Source organism: Halichondria panicea, chromosome 1 (genome assembly GCF_963675165.1).
Source record: "Halichondria panicea chromosome 1, odHalPani1.1, whole genome shotgun sequence".
Taxonomy (NCBI): Eukaryota; Metazoa; Porifera; class Demospongiae; order Suberitida; family Halichondriidae; genus Halichondria; species Halichondria panicea.
Genome location: NC_087377.1, coordinates 4,741,816 through 4,763,435, shown reverse-complemented (window position 1 = coordinate 4,763,435; position 21,620 = coordinate 4,741,816). Strand labels below are relative to the sequence as shown.

Below are 21,620 nucleotides of genomic sequence, written 5' to 3'. Positions count from 1 at the left end.
CACATTTTTGTGAGTCTACAATGGAGTTTACATAACTGATACTTGAAGATTACAGCGTTTGTACACTAGTCTATATGACTTAGTTCATCTACAATAGTGTACAAGACTAAACACTAAGAGTGTACAACATTGTATGTTATGATGTAAACTTTAGTGTACATCATAGTCCACAACTTGTACACTACCCTATCTGGCCCTGTGCAAGCAATCCTACTCACCCTAGCATTGTACAGCTCCCTCTGCAGGCTAGCCACCATAATTATCCATTAATTAACACAGCAAAAACTACTGACAAATGCGGGTACAGTGTGCGCCCGTACTATTAGATGAAACGGGTCAATAAACGGTATCCCGTGTTTCAATAAACGGGCACCGTGTAATCCCGGATTGGGACCAATTAGACGGGCACGCTCAGACGGTACCCGCCAAAGTCCCCGTTTGCTACACGTCTACACCCGTCAACCTACCGTGATGGACCGTGATAGCTACCGTATAAATCACACAAACGAGCTGATAGACTGTCGACCGTTCATGCTATGTAATCGTACTAGTTAATGATGTCATTGTAATTATTTAGAGTTGAGTTCAAAGTTCAATCAAAAATATAATTTATATATACAGCATGCACCAGAAAGAAACAAGACAAGAAACACAAGACAACAGCTAGCTGGACACAAAATGAGTGACTTAAAGGCTACCTAGTGTTGACTTGTATTATTTACCATCATTATGTTCACTTTCAATGACTTGTATGATCATGGTAGCCTGCATGAGAAAAGAAGTATGCCATTACAGAGTTTCAAACTTAGCTCGCTTTTAGCTTACCGGTCGGTAATTTAACAGAATCGACATATCTGAGAGATCGACATCGATACCTAGTCAAGAGGTATACGGTAGACAATAATTACATTGTGAGAAATAGTACCTTTATGATTTAATAGCAGTTTCCAGGCCTTGAGAACGATCATAAGAACTGACGTTGGTTTACGTCTGCAACATTACTGTACTAGTAATACACAAGCACATTATTATATGTTTGAACACTGACATTAATATCTCACCTGAGATTCTATTATTAAATCATCATAATAATTATGATTGTCCAACGAGTCGTTTTCAACACGTTAATGGGTGCCTGTAATATAGTGAGCAACTTTATCAATTATGTATTTAATATGTGTAAACATTACCTGTAATGTCCACTGTCATGACACATCATATTTTTGATTCCACGCCCAGTACGCGATTGTCATTGATTGATCACATGAGCATCTACATTTAGAGTGAGAAAATAGATATTTAAACAGACAAAAGAACACATTTCAATACAATTATCATTAGTACACAATAATTGACACAAACGATGCAACATCCTAACTGCCCACACACGGCTAAATTAATATTCACAAACAGTGTATACATGGACGGGCCACCTGACGAAAGATGATACATCTTGACAGGCTGTTGCCGAAGGATGAAACATCCTGACAGACACAAGGACCCAATACACTTACACACAAGGCTAAATTAATATTCACAAACAGTGTATACATGGACGGGCCACCTGACGAAAGATGATACATCTTGACAGGCTGTTGCCGAAGGATGAAACATCCTGACAGACACAAGGACCCAATACACTTACACACACACTCTACGTGACACACACCAGGCTAAATTAATATTCACAAACAGTGTATACATGAACGGGCCACCTGACGAAAGATGATACATCTTGACAGGCTGTTGCCGAAGGATGAAACATCCTGACAGACACAAGGACCCAATACACTTACACACAAGGCTAAATTAACATTCACAAACAGTGTATACATGGACGGGCCACCTGACGAAAGATGATACATCTTGACAGGCTGTTGCCGAAGGATGAAACATCCTGACAGACACAAGGACCCAATACACTTACACACAAGGCTAAATTAATATTCACAAACAGTGTATACATGAACGGGCCACCTGACGAAAGATGATACATCTTGACAGGCTGTTGCCGAAGGATGAAACATCCTGACAGACACAAGGACCCAATACACTTACACACACACTCTACATGACACACACACGGCTAAATTAATATTCACAAACAGTGTATACATGGACGGGCTACCTGACGAAAGATGATACATCTTGACAGGCTGTTGCCGAAGGATGAAACATCCTGACAGACACAAGGACCCAATACACTTATACACACACTCTACGTGACACACACACGGCTAAATTAATATTCATAAACAGTGTATACATGGACGGGCCACCTGACGAAAGATGATACATCTTGACAGGCTGTTGCCGAAGGATGAAACATCCGGCCTGACAGACACAAGGGACCCAATACACGTACTTTACACACGTATTTAATATTTCATACGTACTTGTCTTAACACACTTTTTGGCTGGTTCATGAACAGATACGTACAGGCTTCCCTTCCATAAAGCTAGAGAACCGGCTCTCTCATGCTCAACGTCAACGTGAAGGCTCTTGATCTTAAAATCCAAGTCCTCAGCTTCTCCAAATCCCGCTTAAAATGTGGGTTTCATACTACGCATGCGCAATTACGAGCTCCTCCTCCTCCTCCTCCTCCTATCAGTAAGAATAATAATTTATTATAAAACAGTGCAAGTTTATTATTATTATAACAAGTCGACAGTACAACTCCAGTTGAATATAGCTATCCAGGCAAGTCATGGTCACTCAGGTCTGTATCTGAATACGGTAATAACTAGATTTGGATATGTGCTGATCGCAAGTGAGGACACAGGACACTAGATCTAGCAGCTCTAGATCTGGTCCTCTTTGGTTGTGGCTCTAATCCACTCTCGTCTTGATCAACTAGATTTACACCCTGTTTTTTTTATTAGTATAGCCATTGATGAAGTGGGCACATAATTATATAGTAGCAAAACTCTATAGATATACGGTGTCTCTTTATTGTCCGTCAGCTAATGTGGTCAGACTGCACGGTCTTCATACGGTTGCCCGTCCAGCCCCTCCCCCACGGCAACGGTTGTCTACGGTTCCCGTTAAACCACTCCCCCGTGAAAGTCCGTGACCTGTACCGTGTGTGTGACATTAACGATCATCCCGTAATTCCCGTATTTGTTAGCAGTTTTTGCTGTGTAATACTGGACTGCGTGCTCCTCCAGCTCATGCCTGCAGACACTCACTCTAGCTCTAGCTCTCTCTCCGACCATGAGGAGCCCGCCATGTGGTAGCCTCGAGACCAGGCCGATTATAATACGTATTTTAATCGGCCTGGATTCGAGGCTAGCCATGTGGTTAACAAGAAGCTGCAACTGAAGTGATCCTGTACCCAACAAGAATGGTAAAGGGTCACTAAACTAGAAAGCTGGAAATGAAATTTGTTATAAAAATAGAAGGTGGTATAATCAACAAACACAGAACACAGAGCAATAATAGTCAGTACTTATAGTCAACACAGAGTTAGTTCTTTACTTGACATTCTTGCATGCTTCCTTGCATGCTTCTTTACTTGACATCTTTATTCGTCCCTTTCAAGTAACTCCAGTATCTGTATGAAAGCATGAGCACAGCACAATCAACCAAAGCTATAGAGAACAAAACATAAGATTATACTACAATCAGATTACAAACACACGTACCTTGTCAGGTTCTCATGATTAATTAGTGGCACTATGAGCAAATGCAGTCACATACTTGTCTTCAATTTCCTCGGCTACATCGTTACGCTCAATAGTAGGCCTCCTTAGACATTCACATATGTAAGGCCATGTCATGGGTGGATCAGTGACTTGAAGACGCTTGCCCACCACCTCCGTAAGGCGGCGATTATTATCTGAGTATCGATCTTGGATATTTTTCAAACCAGCAAACTTCATTCCAAGAGCCAGTCCCAAGTTGAACCAATCATTGCTGGCATTGTTCAGACTCTCACAAATTGTTAGAACATCATCTCCAGTCAGAACAATGGACGACCGTTGTACTGTTTGGTTTCTGTTAGTATGCTCCTCTTGTGATGATCCTACACACAAGGAAATGGATTTAAAACAAGATTATTTGATTAACTTGTCCAACACGTACAACCTTATTCTCACATTCCCTAACGTCACACAATTGATCTGATGACATTGACACAATGAACAAGTCTCTACAATGGAACGCTCGGCCTGATTGTAATCATTATAGACAAATGGGAATTATTGGATACTAAATTTAAGCCAACACCAGATGTTTTCAACATGTATATATATATATACTATTTTGAAGCTCTATACATACTCTAGTTCACTTCAAGCACACAATCATGTTCTGATCTGTATACGTGGTGACATCTCATACCTTGTATAGTGATATCATTCTTCGGACGCTTTGACAGAGTTTCAACTTCTTCACCTGATCCCAATAATCTTTTACGGTGTCCTGGGGCTAGAGGATCTGTAGACGTATGCAGTAGGAAATGTCAGCAATACGTATAACGGCATTAAATAAATGGCTAATTATGAGTCCTCTGCATGAGCCTCTCACCAGTGATGTGGGGTGGTCGGGACGAGTCCTCTGCATGGGGTCCGGGAACACACGAACAGTTTTTTGGTCTCTTTCTCTTCCCTGATAGCCGACCTAGTTTTTTGTAACAATTTTTAGCTATAATAGTGAACTTCACACAATCACATTTACCATTGTATTTCTTCTCAATTGTATTTGCTAGAACGTCATGTTTGACAGTGCAACTTTTGAGGCCATTGCAAATGTCACTCCATGTACGAGAAGGTGAAGATTCCAGCCAGTGGGCCAGCATTCTAATCAAACCATCTTTATTGCAATGTGTATGACACTTGATATCTCCAAGCGTGGCAACTGGAATCCCTAAAGCGAGGCCCAACTCAAACCAAACATTAATGGCTTCCATTAATTGAGAAAGAACTTCTTGCAAATCTTTAGTGTATAATTGATCTTCATCTTCTTGATCATCATGTACAGCAATGCCTGCAGTGAGAATAGTCCAACATTACACTGCAAAGTGTGCTGTATGCGATCATTGATTTAGTGTGCTTAGAACACTTCCTTTATTACAGTGTATGGGATGGGAATGGCACTATATACACTGATAGCTGAGCAAATAACTTAAAAGGAGACTATTCGGGAGACAGTATATAGATGCACAAAATTATTACACTACAATTAATGCAATGGTAAGTGGGTTTGCATGCATGCTCTTACCGATACTGTTTCTCAGGCAGTGGTACACGGTAAAGAAATCCTTCTGGTTCTTGGAGATCTCACAACTGATAAAGCCCTCGAAATGATCATTTAACGAGGCCTTGAATTCCAATTCATTTTCACTCCCTTTAATTTTCGAACTTGTCTTCTTCCACTTAAAAGAGAGGCTTGGGTCTAGGTCCTCAGCATATGGAAAGGCAAGAAGAGTAACATCATCTCCCAGGCTGACTTCCTGTACACACAAAAAACAAAACAATACGAAACGTATTATAAATGCAGGTATGACAACAATATAGAAATACTTCACTAACTTTTGCAAACCAGCATTCTTGGTGAGGACTCAGAGAGATTTCACTGTTGCAGTTAAAGCAGGGATACACTCCAGGTGTGAGGAGACACAGTTTCATGGCATCTTCATGTTTGCCACAGTAGCAGTCAAAAGCAAGAATTGGTGAGAGTAGTGGACTAATGTCCTTCATCACCAACAGGAGGGTTGAGAGGATGTAGGAACAAAGCTCGTGCATTGTATACTTCCGGTTCTGTCGAATAATCCGTATCTCGTAGCAATCAACGTGAGCAATCAGGGTAACAAAATGATTGGCAGATTCGTCAATGTGAAAGGAGACGAGGTTTCTCTTTACTGAGGTATCAGTGGCAAGTTTCCAAGTCATGCCCAGAATGCCTTTGCCTTTACTCCCCCTTGAGACCAAATCACTGATCATGGCACAGAATAATCCAGTGGGAACGTATTGAGGTTTGAATGTGATCTTGATTGGAGAGGGTGTATCAATGCCAGTGGGGGGTGGTTTCGTTAGTTCCTCGCGAGATGCACACTTGAGAATAGCGGGGATGAAATACCTCGTTTCAATCTCTTCTGTGGTATGGTCTTCCTTTACTGTTGTGATTTTGGCCAAAAGGTGGGAATGCTTGAGTAGTATGAGCAGCTTCTCAACAGGAATCAACTGGTCTTTCTTCACACCCTGGTTTTCCTTCGAATGGCATCGAGTAATTGTTTCCATTGAGAATTGTCCCTTGAGTATCCAATTATTTCTCTCAGCATCCTTGAAGTGAATACTGCTATCTTCAGAATGGAGCTCAAGTAGCGGCTTGACAACGAGAACACTGAGGCTGTTGAATACCACTTGGGGGTTGCAAATGATAAAGTTCCCAAACCAACCATCTTTGTCCTTGATCTCTGGATGATAGATCAAAGCTCCAACGTACCGATCCAGATACCAAACGGTGAATCGAACCTCCTCCTCTCTCATCTTTAACCCCTCGGTGCCGATACGAATGCATTCTTCCATAGACACAATGTCAAACTCTTTTCTCAGTACAACTCCAAACAAAAGCTGTTGTGGGCGAATTCGAAGCTTGGCATGTTTGAAATAGCTACTGAATAAGCCATGAAGATGTTCACGAAGAGGTTCCATATCAGAATCAGTACCTTCGTAGTTATCCACTGCTATGAATTGGAACTTCGTGTCTTTTGGGTTAGAAAGTAAGTTCTCAAACTTGCTGGTAATTTTGGTCACACCTTCGTTTTTTTCTGTCAACTTTTGCTCTAAACGGTCTTGGACATCTTTCTTGAAAGCGTCTGAGTTGAGGTGGTGGCTGACTGTTTGCTCAATGGCAGCCATGTCTTCTGCACTGACGTTAGCATGCTCATCATTTTTCTGATGAGTCAAAATGTTCTGAATTGCTTTCTTTACATTTAGGCTCTTGCTGGCAGTGGTGCTATCGCTCTTGTTGGCAGTGGTGCTATCGCTCTTGCTGGCAGTGGTACTATCGCTCTTGCAGGCAGTTTTTGTTAAGTCACAATATTTCTCGTACAGAAGATTGACTTTGATTTGCATTGCCAGTTTATCCTTGAAAGTGCCTATGAGGGTAGCAACAGGCTTAGCAGAGCCTAGATTTCCCAGTTTACTACACAGCTCTCTGTCAATATCCGAGTCAATCTTGATATGGTGGCTGATAGCTGAGAGGATTTGAGAGAGTGTTTCTCTGCTTGTGTATGTTGAATCGTACGGTGTGATTTTGTCCTTTCCTCGTTCGTAGGAGACTTGACACATGTCATCGAGGTCTTTGTCCAGTCGAAAGAATACCAGGAAGATACCTGCACCTTTGCTTAGAAAAGGAAACATCTCCACGAATCCAGGCTGCCCACCTATATCGACCAGATTGAGTAGGACTTTGTTCAGCAGCTCTTTAGTGTACTCTCCTGAACCCACAATATTCCGGAGTCTCGAGATAACCTTTTCAACATCTACAGTGGTCACTTTCACGACCTTTTCCGGTGGTTCTGGTATTGGTGATACTGCTTCTTGGGGTACAGTAGCAGATTCACCGATCTTGAGTTGAGTTTGCTTCTTTGGGTCAGTGGTTTTTTTTGTGGGCTGTTCCTTAGGTAGACTAATATTGCTAACAGTGCTGTCTTCAATCTTTGGGTCAGTGGTTTCTTGTGTGGGCTGTTCCTTAGGTGGACTAGTATTGCTGACAGTGCTGTCTTCAATAGGTTCACAGGACATAAGGTAAGAGAAGATAAACTGTGTTTCTTCCTCTAGATTTGAAGATGCTTTAAATTCAAGTTTTGTTCCAGATTTGTCCATAAAGGCCAATACTTGTTCACACTCGGCTAGTAATGTACTGCAACGTTTCCTTTGATCTTCGGGCAGCAAAGACAGGTTAGTAATGGATCCAACAAGCCGCTGTCGAGTGGTCGTTTTGCCAAGATCCGAGGGACCAATAAAGTGCGTCTTGAGATAGTGTAGCTCAATGGTACCACTTTCGTCGGCCATCAGCTCGTCCAGTTTCTTCAAGTAGGTTTGGTTTTGAATATCGACTGTAAAGGATTAAACAATCAGTCATACATATAATTATTGTAGTATAAAATTATATATAGTGGTAAATTTTTGGCACATTTTGTATCACTTGCAATAGATCAACGGTAATAATTATAACTATACAATTCCATATAATTATAATCAATGGTTCGGGAGCTGAATTCGGTGGTTCCAATTTCACGGTTTTCTGAAACCACAGAACAAAACCGCTCAATAAGCGTCCAAAGGTCATAGTAAATAATTGTTGGTTTATTTGGCGATATATACATAATTATAATTATATAGTAGCGCCAGATAAGTTCCTGTTGCGTTAAAAAAAATGCAAGCTGGCGTAACAACGTTATACCAATACAGTAACTTATATGTTACATTAGCGTAATAGCAAAATATCACAACATGCACTGTAAATAATCTCAATGAGTAGAGCCCTAGGTCCAGAGGAGAGCATGACTGCAAGCAGGTAATAGGTGAGGGGGGGAGGAGATGCTCAAGTGATACTGGAATAGATCTACACACATGCAATCTTGTTATAATACACAATGATATCAAGTGATGAATGAAATGGTTCACAGTCAATAAAGTGCATGAGCATGTGCTAATAACAATTATGAACATACGATAATACTATATTATATTCGATGTATATATAATTATATACATGCACTATTCTCACTTGCTTTACAATGCATGGTTATGGCTAGGCTATAATAATAATAATTATTAAAAATTTATAGGTTAGCTACAAAGATTTTGTTTTGTGTCCCACCCGATATTGTAACAGTTTCACCCGCTTTTATGATCGTAAAGCAAATTGTATATGAATGAACCGGGGTGCGTTCGAAATAGAGTTTTTCTGTTGCGCTATACATGAATGCAAACGGTATGTATATAGGGGAACTTTATTCAGCATTATGTTATTACTCATACAAGAGGCTAATACAACTCAAGCTAGAGGCATAGCCTCTACACAGGCTCTCCTTTTTCTGTTCTTTATCACAATCGTTCAATAAGATTAAATACTGTATTAATCGTTTAACAAGATAAAATACTGGAGGAATAAAGAAAGAAATAGAGGTATAGTGTTAGGAATAAGGAGAGCCTATATTGGGAAGTCGCGTGAGGATAGAAGGGTGGTAGAAGGGTGAAAATGAGCGTGGGCATGATGAGCAAGAGATGTTGGACTGCCCACGCAGAGATCTACGACATGCAGCCTTAGCCACATGGACTTGGATGGAACTGGAAGTTTGCAAGCAGTTTATATAAGCTAGCTAGCTATACCTTAGCTAGATTTACTAATCTAGATTGTGTGTTTAGATTCTATATCTTCTATACCATAGAATATTTGTTAAATGTTTGATCTAAAGTTATCATTATCAATCTAGCAGGTAGCTACTGCCACCAGAGGTGGCCAAGCTACACCTTGGCAGTGTCTCGGCACAGTCCTCAGTACAGTACAGTCTTATACAATGTATTAACTCTGAATGCGTGGGAGAATACTTGTTTATGCATAAATAGAGAAGGTAGGCAAAAAAGAATAGACGAAATGAGGCAGCAAAGAAAGAAATGGAAGAAAAAGTATAAGGTCTGGTTCGGGAAATCGCGTGATCCACAAGGATTTTTATGAACATGGGCGATATGTAGCCCACATGCAATCATGACGTAAATGACAACAGCAAGAAAAAGTAAGGCCTGGGAACGAGGCTATACTAGAAACTTTTGAGAATGGAATTTTAGAGGAGTCTTAGATATAATCATGGCTCTTGCTAATGTTCTGGGGCTATAGGATTAGGATAAGCAAAGAAGTAACAACCATGCACTCTAGCTTTCTACTTTTGTGACCTTTTTCCATTGTTCCTGGTACGGGATCACTTCAGCTGTTACAGTAAGCACGTAATTCGAATAAAAGCCGGGTGCAGCTATAGCTAGCCATGCATGCAGCCAATGGTAGAAGTTCTGTTATTGCTTGACGAAGCTTAACGCCCCTATTAAGTACATCATAATTATTATATGCATGACTGCATGCATGCATGCACATCTTATAAGTGTAAACCAATCAATCGATCATGAATATATATATTCCTATACGGTATATATATTCATCAACACATACTATACATGTATGATCGTGTATTATGCCTTCTGGCAGACATGATAATTATTTTCAGTACAATTGTAACGTGTGACTCCTATAATATAATAATTATACCGTATAATTATATGTTTGATCAGAGGCCGCGGCTACTAAATGTTTAATTTTGCAGGCAGAGGAGGCTATATATACACAATTCGAGAGAGGCCATTGTTGAAGAGCGGCGTTTATCAGCCCCAACAACATTATTTTGTTGTAACCTAAACTAACTCTGCCATGAGAAAGTCTTTTTGAAGCACTAATAGCTAGCTGCTAGTATTAAGAATTATATGGCTGCCAGATATGCTATAGTCAAAGTTCACTGAGGGAATGGCTACTAAATGTTTCATTTTGCTAGATAAACATGCACATAATTATACCCGTATATAGCTGGTAATTTCCGGGGGAAAAAAATAATATTGGTGGTTTTCGTGGTTGGAGCTCTGACCACTTACCCACGAACGAAGCGACCTTGCCTACCTTTACCGGCAGTGCAAGCAGCAACCACGAAAATATTATCGACGAAGTGACTAAAATTAATATTGCTCAGCCACATTGCCCACCCGAAAATTACCCCCTATACGGTACATGCATACCGTAGAAACTGTGCATGCGCTTTTGGGGTCAATAGCAGAGCTCTATACGCTTATATTCGAGAATGCGCAGTCATTTCGAGCCCCACCCAGCAACCGGATGTGTCTGTGATGAGTGCTGACTCGCAAGCTGGCTAGAAAGTGAGCAAGCAAGGAAAGCAGGCAACCCTAACTGGATCTATATCATGTCACACTATTATCATTGAAATTCATATTATTATAATAACATTTATATTGACCAGGAGCTTGGAATAAAAGGACCTCATCCATGTCTCACATTCTCTCAGCATGTGAGAGTCCTTCCAGATGGATATCACCATAGCTATCCTGCACTGTACAAGCTAACTAGCTCATAGATAAACGAAATTAGATGAATCAATTCTAAAATTTCACTAATAACCGTCGCATAATTGGAAAAGCGCTTCAATTCGAGTATAAAAAGCCTGCAGTTGACCATGAGCTTAAAATAAAGATACGCTTATAGTCGAATAAGCGCTAATAAATCCAGTTTCTACGGTAGTCCATGGTCAGGGGACGCTATATTATTGTTTCACCTAATGCACCATGCACCACCAACCTTTATAACTGCATCCTTTATAAGATACTGTATTTGCAACTTATTGTGGTTATTAGTATTATGCAATATTATTATTATGACCTCACCTTCCAGTTTACAACAAGGAGAGAGCCAATCTTTGTGACCGTCTTTTAGCTCATACGTCGTCTTGCATAGAGTACACCTCATAACATCATCCTCAACCAGAACATGAGCTGGGTGGTGGGGCACTTGGGGACTTGGACTAGAGATGGATTGCGAAATGAAAGGACACAGAAATGTGACTTCAGGATCCTCATACGTGTATTTCAGGGCTTTGTAAGCAGATCGAAGACCAGAGTAAATATTTTCGCTTATTAACGACAGCATTTCTTTTTGATTATTGCTGGAATGAATTTCGAGGAATGAAAATCCGTCAATTAGCGTGATAAAACAATCTTCCTCTCGATGAACAAATTGTACAAAGTTTCTACTCGGCTGGTGATCTTCCATTTCAATTTCCCATTCACATTCTTTAATCAGGTACACTTGGAGACAGCAAAACACTCCACAGCACTGCCAGTTGCTTTTAAAGTGCAAAACAAGTGGGATTAAACCGGTCTTAAGCAAATCAGCTCGTTTGTCATTGACTTGAGTTGGTGGGAGCAAGGATAGAAGTGATGGCATATAGAAACGCTTATCTTTCCCGACTTCTTGTGAGAATAAATGAAATGGGGTGGCTATCAACAAGTGCTTGAATATTTCAATGAGATGAGTGGGTGCAAAGATTTCATCGACGTAGTGCTTTTCAAAATTTTTGTCAGATAAAAGTTGAATTGTAATAATTCCTTTATCTGTAAAATCTAACCACGTTCCAAACCCATTACTTGCTCGCACGTATGCAGCATACTCGACAAGCTCTGTTACTTTATCGAGAAGCACTTGAGTATCACAAAATACAACATTTGGTAGAATGGCAGGATAGTAGTGAAATATGTTATGCTCATGGAAGAATTTTAAAGCTTCACAAAGTGCATCTTCGTGAAAATTATGTAATGCTTTTGCAATTTCTACGCATTCATCCTTGCTTAAAACTTTTCTGTTTTCATCGTTTGAAACCTTCTCGACAATAATTTGCAAAAGAAACCACCAAAAAGGAACCTTGATTTCAATATTATTCAGCTCTTGAGATAGTTTGTGAACATATTCACGAATTGTCTTTGCCACTTCCTGACTGTCAGAATCGCAGTGTTTGCAATCCACAGGAAATAATATCTCTTTCGTTATACCCAAATTGAAAAACATAGTCAACTTCTTAATGCAGTCTTTCTCCGCAAAATTCAATAACGTTTTATTCTTGTCGGATAATGTTTCCTTGCATTCAGATTGATGGTCTTTGTGAGTACCAATGCATACCAGCTTGCAGTTTTCACTGTGAGATTGAATTGACTGCACGAGATACTTAAAGTTATCCAAAACTGAGAGATGTGACTTGAAACATTCACCAACTGGCTTATTGTCCTTGTAGTATTCAACTAGCGGATGATCATCTAGGCAATCAGACAGACGAAGAGTGTACAAAGCTACAGAAATCTTGGGCATGAAGAGAGGCAGTAGATTATGAAAGTGTGGTTGCCCACCGCTATCGATTATGTAGATCCAATGAAATCCAAACTTTTCTTGAACGGCAGTACGATCAGCATCAGAAAATCGCTGAATATTCGCCATTACATTTGAAACAGTGCTAAGAAATTTAATCTTTTTTCTTTCTTGTTTACTACGAGTTATTTTTGCTCCAGCTACTGATGGTTTAGTTGCTCTTGAAGTCGAAGGAGTTGCATCAACTGGCGTACTGGATTCATTGCTAGGTTCAAGTTGCTTCAGAGCAATACTGAGTTCTTGTGGGTTAGCGTATTCTTCAGAATCTGAGCTGGTTACATGAGATTTAATAGCATCAGCAACAATGCGTTGTAGGTCATCACTAGATACTGGTTTCCATGTTCTAGAGGAATCTTCTTGAGTTTCCATTCGTATCTTTGTAGTGTCACGAATTTGTCTAATACATATCCTCTCTGCTGTGCTAGCTAATGGAGTGCTATTTCTATCTACAGGAGGAGGCAGTCCCAGAAGGAGATGCTTAGTGGAAGTTTTACCAGTGCCTGCCATTCCAAAGAATAAGATATTGGTAGTGTTCACACGGACAAATCCAGCCTTCATGGCTTCATTAAGAGCTTGCTCAGACTTGAATTCATTGAGGGCTGAAATAATAGGAATAATACTAGACTGAAACACGGTATTATACTCGACCCTTGTGTGATTCGCGTACTTCCCTAGAAAAAGTACCAACTACAATTATGTATGTACAGTAACAGTAACTTTCTCACAGTTCATATAAAAAAACAAGTCATCTGTATTATATACATAGCAGGAGCGCATGGATATTTGTTCATTTCACTTCAAATTTAATAATAATGTACACTTGCTTTACAATGCATGGCTGTAATTATAGGCTAGCTACGAAGTTACTTTCATTGTTCTCAGATTCTTTGTGTCCTGATATTGCTGATTCAGTAACAGTTTCACAAGTTTTTATGATTGTACAACAAATTTATGAATACAACAGGTGCAATCAAAATTAGAGTTTTTCTGTTGCGCAAAAATAGCAACGCTATATACATGAATGCAATGGTACGGGAAACTTTATTCTGACGGCCACTGTATCATGTTATTACTCATGTAAGAGGCTAATACAACTCAAGCTAGAGGCATGCTGACACTTTTGAGTTTAGTAGTGGAGTGGAGAACATGCTTATTAACCCTTTCCCCGTTGAAGCCGTCATATAATGGCCACGCTAGTGGTAATTTTCAAAAATTTATTGTGCCTGCTGTGTTGAAGGTATGCCCACACTGTAGGTACCAGCACATGCACATTGAGCTGCTCTTTCACATAGTATCTTTAATATGCTGCATTGAGGTAGGCTTTGTACAGAAATATCGAAAGAAAAGTGACGTTTGATAAGTACTTCAAGATTTTCGTAGTACAACTCAGTGAGGTTCTATAGAGCTGCTAGACAGTGAGAATATCGATGCTTATGGCCTTGTTGAGTGAAAGGACAGTAACTGAGATAATAGCTAGCTAAAAAGCTACAAATAGCCTGAAGTATCTGAGGAAGAAGCTCTTGAGCATGAGATGGACTAAGTTCCTGGATCTGGTAAGTCTAGAGTAGCATCTGTAGTCTTGATAGCCTCAGTATATCTTTATTTAGGCTAGTTAGTACAGCAACGGACATCATGAGCCACCATTGAACTTATAAATCTGTGTGTAGGTGAAGAAAATATTTCCCGGGAAAAGGGCGTCTGCCGATACGACCTAGCTCCCAGAGAAGTTTCTACAGATGTCACAGTTTTTGCTTGCGTTTATCCAACAACGAAGCTTTAACTCCACTATTAAATAACTAATAACTTGCTGTGTGAAGGCTATCCATGCTGTTGATGCAGTGCCATGAAGCCTAATAATATGCCATGAGAAAGCCTTTGGGAAGCACTAACAAGCTGCTATACCTAGCTATATGTAGCTAGCTGCTAGAATTAATATGGCTGCCACGTGCAGAAATACTGTAGAGACTGAGGCTACTATTTGAGACCGGCTACTAAATGCTAGCAAAGGTTTTTGAGAGCGGCATTTATACAAGAGCGGCCTCTAATCAAGCATATAGGGAGGAGGTACCACATGCATGCCTCTTAATTAACCTCTGAATAGTCGCAAGAGACCTGAGATTTCCCAGCATTGTTAATTATACTGCCCTTGTCTCCACCCTGACTCCTACGATGAAATGATATTCAACTCGTGGTATCATTATAGTATCTCCACTCAGTTGGAGAATATATATAGCTAGTTGTAGAATTTTTAGGCTTTCGTTATTTTCACTGTAATAATTATTGTGATGGATGTTGTTGTTTCAAAATTATATTGCTGACTAAGTGAAGGAACAGCTAGCTATAGACAAACACTTGTAACAGGCCTCTCATAGATAACAGTGATGAACTTGATTGTATATACTAGACTAGTATAGTCACTGCATGCATGCATGGGCAACAGTCTTTTGAGGATTACTTAGCAGCCCTCGATCCGCTGAAATCTCAATTTGTGGGGGAGTCATTTTTTTTCCAGGAGGAGTTAGTGACCGGGGGGGAGTCATTCATTCCTAGGCATGCATGAGTGACCGGGGGTCACTGGTGACTAGGTAGGAGTGACCGGGAGTCATTATTTGGGGGAGTCACTCGCGCCTATGACACCAGCACTAGTTGTCTGTGCAGCATGCATCAGTCGTTCATCAGATTCTGATGAATGGATATTCTCGTTCACTTTCGTGACATTTATATATGTATACTATCGTGTACTAGAAGTCAGTTCCCGTTTTATCATTATTGGAATGGCTCTTAGCTGAAGGTTCTCTCTTCTCTGAAGCTTAGAAAACATTATTCTGAAGACTGAACAACAAGGGAAGAGGTATAAAGCTTTGTCAAGCTTGTTAAGGTCAGATATTTTTGTGTGGGCCCTATGTGGGCCCTATGCTATCAAGTCTTGTTCATGTTTGGCAAGATCAAGGTAGACTATCAGCTTTCACTCCTTTCAGACGATCGTCATCCACATTGTTGCAGGCTGTGAGTCTTTTGTTAACATAGCAGGCTAAGGGTAGCTATCAGAGAATGCTATCCGATGGGCTAGAAACCTTCAATCGAACTTTCTATCTACTTCCTTCAATCCACTTCCTTTCGTTGTGATGTTATAGTTTTACTGAGCATATACGATGTTTCCAAGCCCCCAGATACCGGGGGGATATTAGCGCATGTGCAAGCAGTCGATACCAGGCCCACTTCCCTAAGTGAAGTGGGAAGTGCGGCCTGGGATCGAGGCTAGGCCAGGAGTGGAACTGCTTACAGTAAGTGGTGTGCGTGTGTGTGTGTGTGCGTGCGCGCACTTGTGTGTGTATCTTTATGTGCGTGCGTGCGTGTGTGTGTGTCTGTATGTGTGCCCGCGCGGGTGTATGTGTGTGTGTATCTGTGTCTGTGTCTGTATGTGTCTGTTATGTGTGCCCGCGCGGGTGTATGTGTGTGTATGTGTATCTGTGCACACGCGCGCGCTTGCGTGTATCTGTGTGTGCCTGTGGCCCGACACAGGAAGGGAGATTGTCAGAGGTACTCTGTAAATTGCAAGAAGCAGGTACTTTATACCATGCTAAATATATCAGTGCTCTGCCAAAAGTTATGCCTAGGCTTGTGTGAAGTTCCTGCCTGCTTCCAAGGTCAATTAGGCTCACTACTCAATTAGGCTCACTGTGTACATGTACAGAGGTTGATTGCATAATAATGTTCTGACCTTTTCAGGGGAAAGCAAAGGCTTGTGGCTTATGAGTGTACTGTTTATGAGTGTACTGTCTACTTGTGTAAGGACATTTTCTTCCCAACATAATAGGCTTGTTGGTTGTGTTATGCTCCCCAGCTAGGATTAGGTCACAATTTGTTATTATTTGGCTTGTGTGTTTGCCTGTGATATGCATTGTAATTCTGTGCCCAAAGTTAAATCTTTTTATGAACTCCCAGTTTGTTGTAGGATCACAATTACTTTATATGTGCCTATGAGTGCCATTGCATGTATAAGTTTGCTTGTGGGAGCCTATACATAATTATGTCTATGATTCTAATAATTATTTGGCACCCTTGTACTGTACTTTGTGTATGGCCATTCTCAATATACGGTTTGTTGGCTTGTGAGTTAGTGCTGTGTTACATGTACATTCCTAATTTTTGGTCCTATTAATAGCAATTCAATTATAATTATGTGGCAATTTAGTGTGTGTATTGATTGCATGATAATCTTTTGATCTTTTGTAGGCACCACCCCAAACAAAGGTACATTTAAAATTCAATCTCTTTATGGCTGGCTTGTTGGCTGGTGTTTGTCTCTGAGGAGGTTCTGTTCTACTGTGTGTAAGAACCATTGATTCTAGAGGTGGTCTGCTTGGTTGGTAATACTCCTTTTTCCTCATGCAGGTCTGTGAAACTATCGTCACTGCTATCTGTCCTATACTCACAGGACTGGAGTATGACCTGCTCGTTCGAGCGTTGTTGGGTAGCTGAGAGGCATCAAGAGAATCTACGTTTTCTAAAGCAAAATTTAACTGAGTTACGAGTTGGGGCCTAGAATCAGAGAAGTCCAGCAGCTTGCTAAATCTTTTTGAAACGTAATTTGAAGGCATTCAATCATCCTGAAGTTGCCCTGGGTCACTGTAATCGTGCTGCAGCACAACTGACAACTCCCTAGGCCCTTGTGAAGCAGCTCTCTATGTGCTCTGTTGTGTACTCACTCTGTGCATTTTCTGTGTACAAATTTCGATTATTGAATATTTTTGCCGACCACAAATACAATAAAAATGTGACACATGCGCAGAATTGGGATCGAGGCTAGCACCTCCTCTGATACTGTACATGCACACGCATGGTCGGCAGTGTTTACCTAATGCACCACCAACCTATTACCCTTTATAAGATACTGCATTCACAACATAATTTTTATTGTGGTATCAATTTAGGTATGAAATCATTAAATGTGGCCTAGGGAATGCAAAAAGAATGAACTCAATATAACCACGGCTAATATATAAGTCTCGTTATTACGTTATGCCCTCGTGCTATTTATCTATAAATAAGTATAAGCACATCATTAATTTGAAAGTCTTTTTCAGATTAGATCAACAGTACGAAAGTTATGGTGTTAAAATATTATGTCCCTCCTTTTATCTTGAGGGGCTTCATGCAATGCAATATTCAACACAGGCAAGTATAACTTCAATACAGCAACCCACCTACAGTAGCCCTCATATAAAAGTTCCCGTTCCGTACCGTTCAATTTGCGTACAACGGTTCGCGTAGAAACGGAATGAAAACGGAAGCCAGCTCATTAAAATTTAATACGGTATGGAAATACCCGTTTTAATTCTGAAATAACGTTCGCATGTGTAGCTGCATGATTCGCTCCGTAGCTAGCTGGCTATAGTGTTCCAAGAAATCAAGCTGGTGAACTGTTCTACTAAACAAAGAATCCTCATCCTTCACAAACAGCTACGGAGCAAGTACAGAATCCCTAAGAAGCAAGGTCAAGGCGAGAGCTAGATCTAGTTAGAATAATTACTGACATTCAGTTTGAACATTTATATTTATATTTATAGCACTGTACATGAATTTGTTATTCTTCATTTGACATGATGTTTTAATGATACAGGACATTGTATATACGATAGTGTATAATTTATAATGAAGTGTTCAACAAAAGTAATAGTACAATCAGATCATAATATAATGTAGCTGTATCTAAGATTCCAGACTGAGAGATCCGGTTGACTTGCTACTACTTCTTCCAGCCTTGCATGTAAGTTCTGCAGTATTCCCAGTGCTATTTGTATGCCCCTGGATTACACTAGAGAAGTTAGTACATTTGTAGCTTGCTTAGTACGTACAGAATAAATAAAAATTATTATTGCTAACTCATCAAATTCCACCCGTTTTTTCTCCTAGACCGGTGTACGTAATTACGGTGCGTTTATGAATAATACGCAATCGTTTAGTTAGCGTTTTCTGACTCCGTAAAAACGGAACGTTACGTGCAACTGAAACACAACGAGAACTTTTATATGAGGGCTACTGTACTACTACCCACAGCTCTTACTAACTACTACCCACCTTTGTCGAGGTTTGCCCTCAGGTTGGCTGCTAGTTCTCTGTGTCCGAGCTCCTGAAGGTGGCGTTCAACTGCCTTGTATGTCCTTTCACCAGTCAAAGCAAATCCTTTGATTTTATTGTCTAGGAGCATCTTTTCTAGAGCATCGGAGTTTTCCTCAGTCAATGGAGTGCCTGCAAACACAACCAGCAATGTTGACATAGCTTAAGAAACACCAAATGAATACATACTGTCACATTTGTGCATTATTGGCTAGTGATACGTGACTTCAGCTATAACACTCCAGGACAATCAGAATTACTGATTTAATAGAAATATTATAATGAACACTATACGGGGAAATAGGACATGTGCCCCCGTGAATTCTGGGTGGCTTTATATACGTTGTCTTTGCATACTCAGTCACACAACTATGACTGTAGTATTGACTGCACATTATATAGAAGTTAGTGGGTGGGGCCAGGGGAATATCCCTAACATTATGGGAGTGATCCACTTTCCTCACATGTAATGTACCGTATATTTCGAGGGTATAAATGTTTGCAGTTTTTGCAGATTGAGCCTGTATCGCGAAAATTTATACCCACGAAATGTTATATCTTATTGAATAGTATAGGCGTATTCAATATTATTACCACACCTATCGATAATAAAAAAGGAATAGAGAGACATGGACGCCGGTAGAGCCAGCTAGCTTGCTACGTCTACTTGACCATGGCCTGCACAGCAAACGTTCTGCTAGAGGTGGAGGACATTCACACATTCTAGGCCTGCTAACGGTGTGGAGGTACAGCTGCATGTTGATGTGAGCATGCGCCAGAAGGCTGGAACTCAGACCACGAAAATAAAATCCGCAAAATCCTTTGTAGAGGTCCATCCGCGAACATTCATACCCTCTACTAACAGTTTACACAACTACAAGTATTTATACGCTAAGAAGTAGAATACTCATTTTTTGTCTAACATTCCAGGTATTATTGGGGTCTACAAAACACGTGATTGTACCACAACCATTTGTCCTACGAAAACAAAAAAGGTATCAATGGAACCGGCATGGCTTGCTCTATTGGTGTACCAATAATTATGTTAGTAGACTCTTTGTCTTAGAGAAGCATGGGAACGAAATACACAGATATCCGAAGAGCACACTAAATCTTACCAACATCCATCTTCACTTCCTCCACCAGATACTGTACCAGGTCTTTACTTCCTCCCGCACAAGCAGAGTGAAGAGAAGTCTCGTTATCATTATTCCTCACATCTGTTGTGGAACACAGTTCAACTACCACACATATATTTTTAACAGATATTACTATGGCAACCGTACAGCAAAATGTTTATGTATTTCAAACAAGTGTACGTACATTGCAAATAATTATTCGAAATTGAAATGTAACACTATACTTTCCGCTGTATGCATGGTATGAAAACTTCACATACACAACGACTACTTACCAGTACTACGACTACTACATCGCAAATAATTATTAAATTACTGATAAAATTGATACTGCTACACAGTACATGTATATAATTCAGATACCATAAGAAACAATTACAAATAATTATAATGACTACTTACCAGTGCTGCATCTAACCTCCTGGATCAAGTACTGCACTATCTCTTTATGACCTTCCCGGCATGCCCAGTGAAGTGGAGTACTGTTGTCACTCCCATCACCTTTATCAGTACGAGCTCCATGAGTAACAAGTGTCTTCACAATCTCAAGGTAGCCCTCATAGCAAGCATAGTGTAATGGAGGCAACTTAAACGCCCACTCGTCATCACTCCAGTAGAGCTGGTGGTTGGGGTCTGCCCCCTGTCCCAACAGGGACCTAACTTGGGTGACGTCATTATTGCATACAGCCTCGTGTAAGTCCTCGGCTAGAGCACTGTACAAAATAGATGGTTGGGGGGTCAGTCATACAGAGAATTACTTGATAAATTATGTGTCAGTATATAGTTTATGCAAGTGACACCATGCACATATCCAGCTGTCACTTTGCTGTACAGTGTTCCACCTCTGATCATAGCTAGCCTGCTCTGACTCTACTAATGGAATGAGCCTCCCTCCATGCAATCACAAGGTGCTACCATGAGTAGTAATCATAGTCTACATGTTCACTCACTCTGAGTCTTGTTCAGTAGCCATTGAAGCTTTGTTCAAACTCTGTCAAATTCACCCCTTGTTTCTCAGTACAAAGCAAAGTGCCACCTCGTATCAAGGGCCCTTCCGGCCACAAAAACGTGACTTCAATCGAAGCTTTGTTCAAACACACAAACATTGCTCTGTCAATTTCGCCCCTTTCCTTGTTTCTCAGTAAACATAATCATTGCTCAGATCCTCCCCTTTTTCAGAGGTGTTACATTCCGGCCACTTACCCCATTCTTAGTACAAGCAAAGTGCCACACCCTCTTTCTGTATTTCAATACGGTAAAGTTAAGCATTACATATTACCGTATAGCGCGAAATTTTTGAGGCACTTATATTTCTAGTGTGGATTGGCCTCTAAAAACCATTTCGTTGCACAATGTTCGCGGAATGACTGCTTACCGGAAGC

At 40.4% G+C, this 21,620-nt stretch overlaps 1 protein-coding gene and 2 long non-coding RNA genes across 4 annotated transcripts in view; 1 reads left to right on the top strand and 2 right to left on the bottom strand.

Moving 5' to 3' along the window:
- Positions 1-21,346, bottom strand: part of LOC135334204 (uncharacterized) — a gene marked incomplete in the record, with an annotated part of 688,739 nt that extends 667,393 nt beyond the window's left edge. The window contains 10 exon segments of the mRNA XM_064529306.1: positions 4,418-4,438; positions 4,529-4,621; positions 4,679-4,987; positions 5,222-5,453; positions 5,533-8,063; positions 11,449-13,578; positions 19,061-19,231; positions 20,218-20,319; positions 20,641-20,951; positions 21,189-21,346. Of these exon segments, the coding sequence (XP_064385376.1) occupies positions 4,418-4,438; positions 4,529-4,621; positions 4,679-4,987; positions 5,222-5,453; positions 5,533-8,063; positions 11,449-13,578; positions 19,061-19,231; positions 20,218-20,319; positions 20,641-20,951; positions 21,189-21,211 (5,923 nt within the window).
- On the top strand, positions 274-746 carry LOC135342918 (uncharacterized). Its single transcript, XR_010396985.1, has 2 exons — positions 274-538; positions 622-746. It is a non-coding gene; the product is annotated as an uncharacterized LOC135342918 (long non-coding RNA).
- Positions 585-3,143, bottom strand: LOC135342914 (uncharacterized). 2 transcript variants are annotated; one of them, XR_010396977.1, is made up of 6 exons: positions 2,397-3,143; positions 1,191-1,272; positions 1,062-1,135; positions 926-1,006; positions 826-875; positions 585-765 (listed from the first exon to the last, which is right to left on the bottom strand). It is a non-coding gene; the product is annotated as an uncharacterized LOC135342914 (long non-coding RNA). The 2 variants fall into 2 exon arrangements; XR_010396980.1 differs by having other exon boundaries at positions 2,411-3,143.
- Positions 21,347-21,620: the final 274 nt, after the last annotated feature.